Genomic DNA, 3,034 nt, shown 5'->3' with positions numbered 1-3,034 from the left:
TACTTTCAAGAGCTGGGACGAGGAGCTCGCTATATTGGCTAGGAGATGGGCCCTCCAGTGCGTTCCAAGGAAGGACCAGTGCAGAGATGTCGGCAAGTACTTTCCCATCATTAAAAAAATCAAATTAAAAAAATTTTTAATTGATTCGTGGTAGGGTTCTGAATGGACCAATTGCTGTCATAACATTTAGAAATTAGGTACTGACAATAAGTACTAGTTAATTGCCCCCTCCCCCATTTTTATGAAACATGTTACAGAGGACTTAATGTATTAAAAAAAAATTTTTTATGAACTGCTAAATGGAATTGCATCAATTTTCAAATGATATTCGGAGAATTAATTTTTTGCCATGGTTTGAACTTTTCACGGGGGTGGTTTACCCCCAAAATTTCAACCCTTGGAGATAATTTCGTTTTATACTGCAACTTATGTTATTTATTTTTCTGCAATTTCCTGTTATATATGTTGCAGAAAATTTGTCCATCGAATATTCACGAGCATACACTCGTAAAACACTCAAATAAAAATCGGAATTTCGTTTTTACGGTGCATATGATTTTTTAAACTTCATTCAGTCATTTTGTTCTGTTTCTACGAAAAAAAAAACAATAAAAAATATAGAAAATATGTGACACCTATATATGGGTCAATAAAAAAAAGTTAAATAACATATACAAAACTAGTCTTTATTTTTTATATATTTTCAATATTCCCCAAGTTAAAAAAAAATAAATTAAATTTTTGATTTTGACATTTTAATTATTTCGTCAACTTTTCCACTACCACGCAAAAAAAACAACAAAAAAATATTAAAAAATATTGATAACCTCCATATATTCTCCAATGAAAAGAATTGGTCAGACAGGATATTTTTTCCGTATTTTCCAAAAGCAAAATTCTTCCTCTCGGATAAATCCGATGGAATGTCACTCTCTCGAGAGCAGCTGTGATATTATCAATGAAATATAAAAAAAATAGTTATCAATGGTTGGCATTCAATTTGCTTTATCCTTTTTATCAATTCATTTATTTATCCAGAAAGATTCAGTGTATGGCAGAACATTCACGTTTGGCCCATGGAAGTGGTTGAAATGGACACGAGCAGCCACCGCATTCCATTTCACATACAATCGTGGCTGGACGACGTTGAGAATTTCGATACCGCCGAAGTTGGGTAAAGATCGAGTTTATTGAATTGCATCGTCGATTTCAACTTTATATGAGAAACTCCGGTGGTAGTCTATTGGTATACACACACCCACTCAGGCTCAACTCCATGTATTTGCTCGGCTGTTCTTTGACGTTTTCTTCTCCTCCATTTTTTTTTCTTCCTCACTTTTCTCTTCGTCTCACTCTCTCCTCACGGAGTTTATTCGGTACCTCTGCGTTTTGCCGGATGCACGTGGCATCATGCATCCCCTGAGGATTCCACTTGATTACATCCCGACCATTCCATTCAGTCGCCGACTCTTTGATGGCGGAATAAAACTATTACTTCGAGTTCAGAGGCTGTCGTCATTTTTATGATTCCTATATTTTTTAAGACGGGTACGACGCACCGGGAGAAATTTATTATAAAATTCCCCCTGATGACAGTAATCGGGGACATTTGGAAATTGTCACCGGAAAATCGGAGTGTAAATTACTATTTTCACGGTTGATAAATGCAAAGGGACATTTTCTTTGAAATTTCTCGTCATGGATCCGAGGATTAATCCGTAATCCGTTATTCCGCAAAAATTACTCAGAACCGCGTATTACCATGGATTATTGCGAAGGGAAATCTTGCGGAATTTTTCCTCAATTTTTCCCTCTACGTTCTATTAAAAATCTGTTATATTTTTAAATTCAGAAAATATTCGGTATTAAAGGAAAATTAATATCATTACTAGCTGATATTAATTTTTCTTATTTTGATTATTAATTGACGTTGAAATTAGATAACCGGATAAAATGCGTGAAAAAATTGAAAAATGAGATGAATTATAAGAAAGGCAGAGGTAATTCTATACAATTCAACTAGGTTTGTAACAGAAATTGAACAATACACTTTGAAAGAAAACTATAGCTTCATTTAAAGAATAAATCCGATAGGTGACGTAAAGATAAATAAAAAAAATGGCTAAAATGGTAGAATTGAAAAGTAAAATGATGCAGAAGCAATGTAAATCCCGTATATATCATTCAAAGGATTAATTTACCCTCAGAATGGTGGACTTTTCGCTAGAGGACAGGGGTGGGTACGTTGGAATTGCAACTGGAATGATAACCCGAGTGGGTTGTGGTCGGGCGTTGTACACTGTTGAGACGTGGTACCACCACCACCAGGGGATGGGAAATTCACTGTCGTCGATGGTGAACGGCTTGGAGATCCAGGGAGTGAACAACAACTCAACTGTACCAAGTGCCAACGTACACTCGACTGATACTGGTAACCGACTCGAGGTTCTCGTCTGCAATTACGGCCCCATCGATCGTACAGCACCAGGGAATCTCTACGAGGATGGAATGCCCAACAAATGTCCCATGGGATTTCACCCAAGTCCAAGATACGAAAATTTATGCGGTGAGTTTTACATCCCTTTCACAACATTCTGTTGGCATGTACTGAATAATTCTATAGCCATGTGTCTATGGAGCTATAACTACTCGGAAAATTTGAGCGATAAGTTTTCCATTCCATTGACAATATTCTGATGACATGTCATGAGTAATTCTATAACTATTTATCTATAGAGATATAACTACTCGGAAAATTCGAGCGATAAGTTTTTCATTCTATTCAAAAACATTCTGTCGGCATGTCTTAAATAATTCTATAACTATTTATCTATGGAACTATAACTACTCGGAAAATTCGAGCGATAAGTTGTCCATTCTATTCAAAAACATTCTGTCGACATCTCATGAATAATTCAATAGCTATATATCTATAGAGCTATAACTACTCAGAAAATTTGAGCGATAAGTTTTCCATTCCATTGACAATATTCTGACGACATGTCATGAATAATTCTATAACTATTTATCTATA

At 35.5% G+C, this 3,034-nt stretch overlaps 1 protein-coding gene across 1 annotated transcript in view; it reads left to right on the top strand.

Annotated features, from left to right (window-relative positions):
* Nucleotides 1–1,060: 1,060 nt before the first annotated feature.
* The window catches only part of LOC105274282 (uncharacterized), a 4,950-nt gene continuing 2,976 nt past the window's right edge, over nucleotides 1,061–3,034 (top strand). Inside the window, exons 1-2 of the mRNA XM_011317230.1 lie at nucleotides 1,061–1,174; nucleotides 2,208–2,566. Of these exons, the coding sequence (XP_011315532.1) occupies nucleotides 1,077–1,174; nucleotides 2,208–2,566 (457 nt within the window). The 5' untranslated portion in view covers nucleotides 1,061–1,076. The remainder of the gene's footprint in view (nucleotides 1,175–2,207; nucleotides 2,567–3,034) is intronic.

The sequence above is a fragment of the Fopius arisanus genome, unplaced genomic scaffold, assembly GCF_000806365.1.
Source record: "Fopius arisanus strain USDA-PBARC FA_bdor unplaced genomic scaffold, ASM80636v1 scaffold00010, whole genome shotgun sequence".
Classification (NCBI taxonomy): Eukaryota; Metazoa; Arthropoda; class Insecta; order Hymenoptera; family Braconidae; genus Fopius; species Fopius arisanus.
The sequence above is the reverse complement of the archived record's forward strand: the minus strand, read 5'-3'. Positions and strand labels throughout refer to the sequence as shown.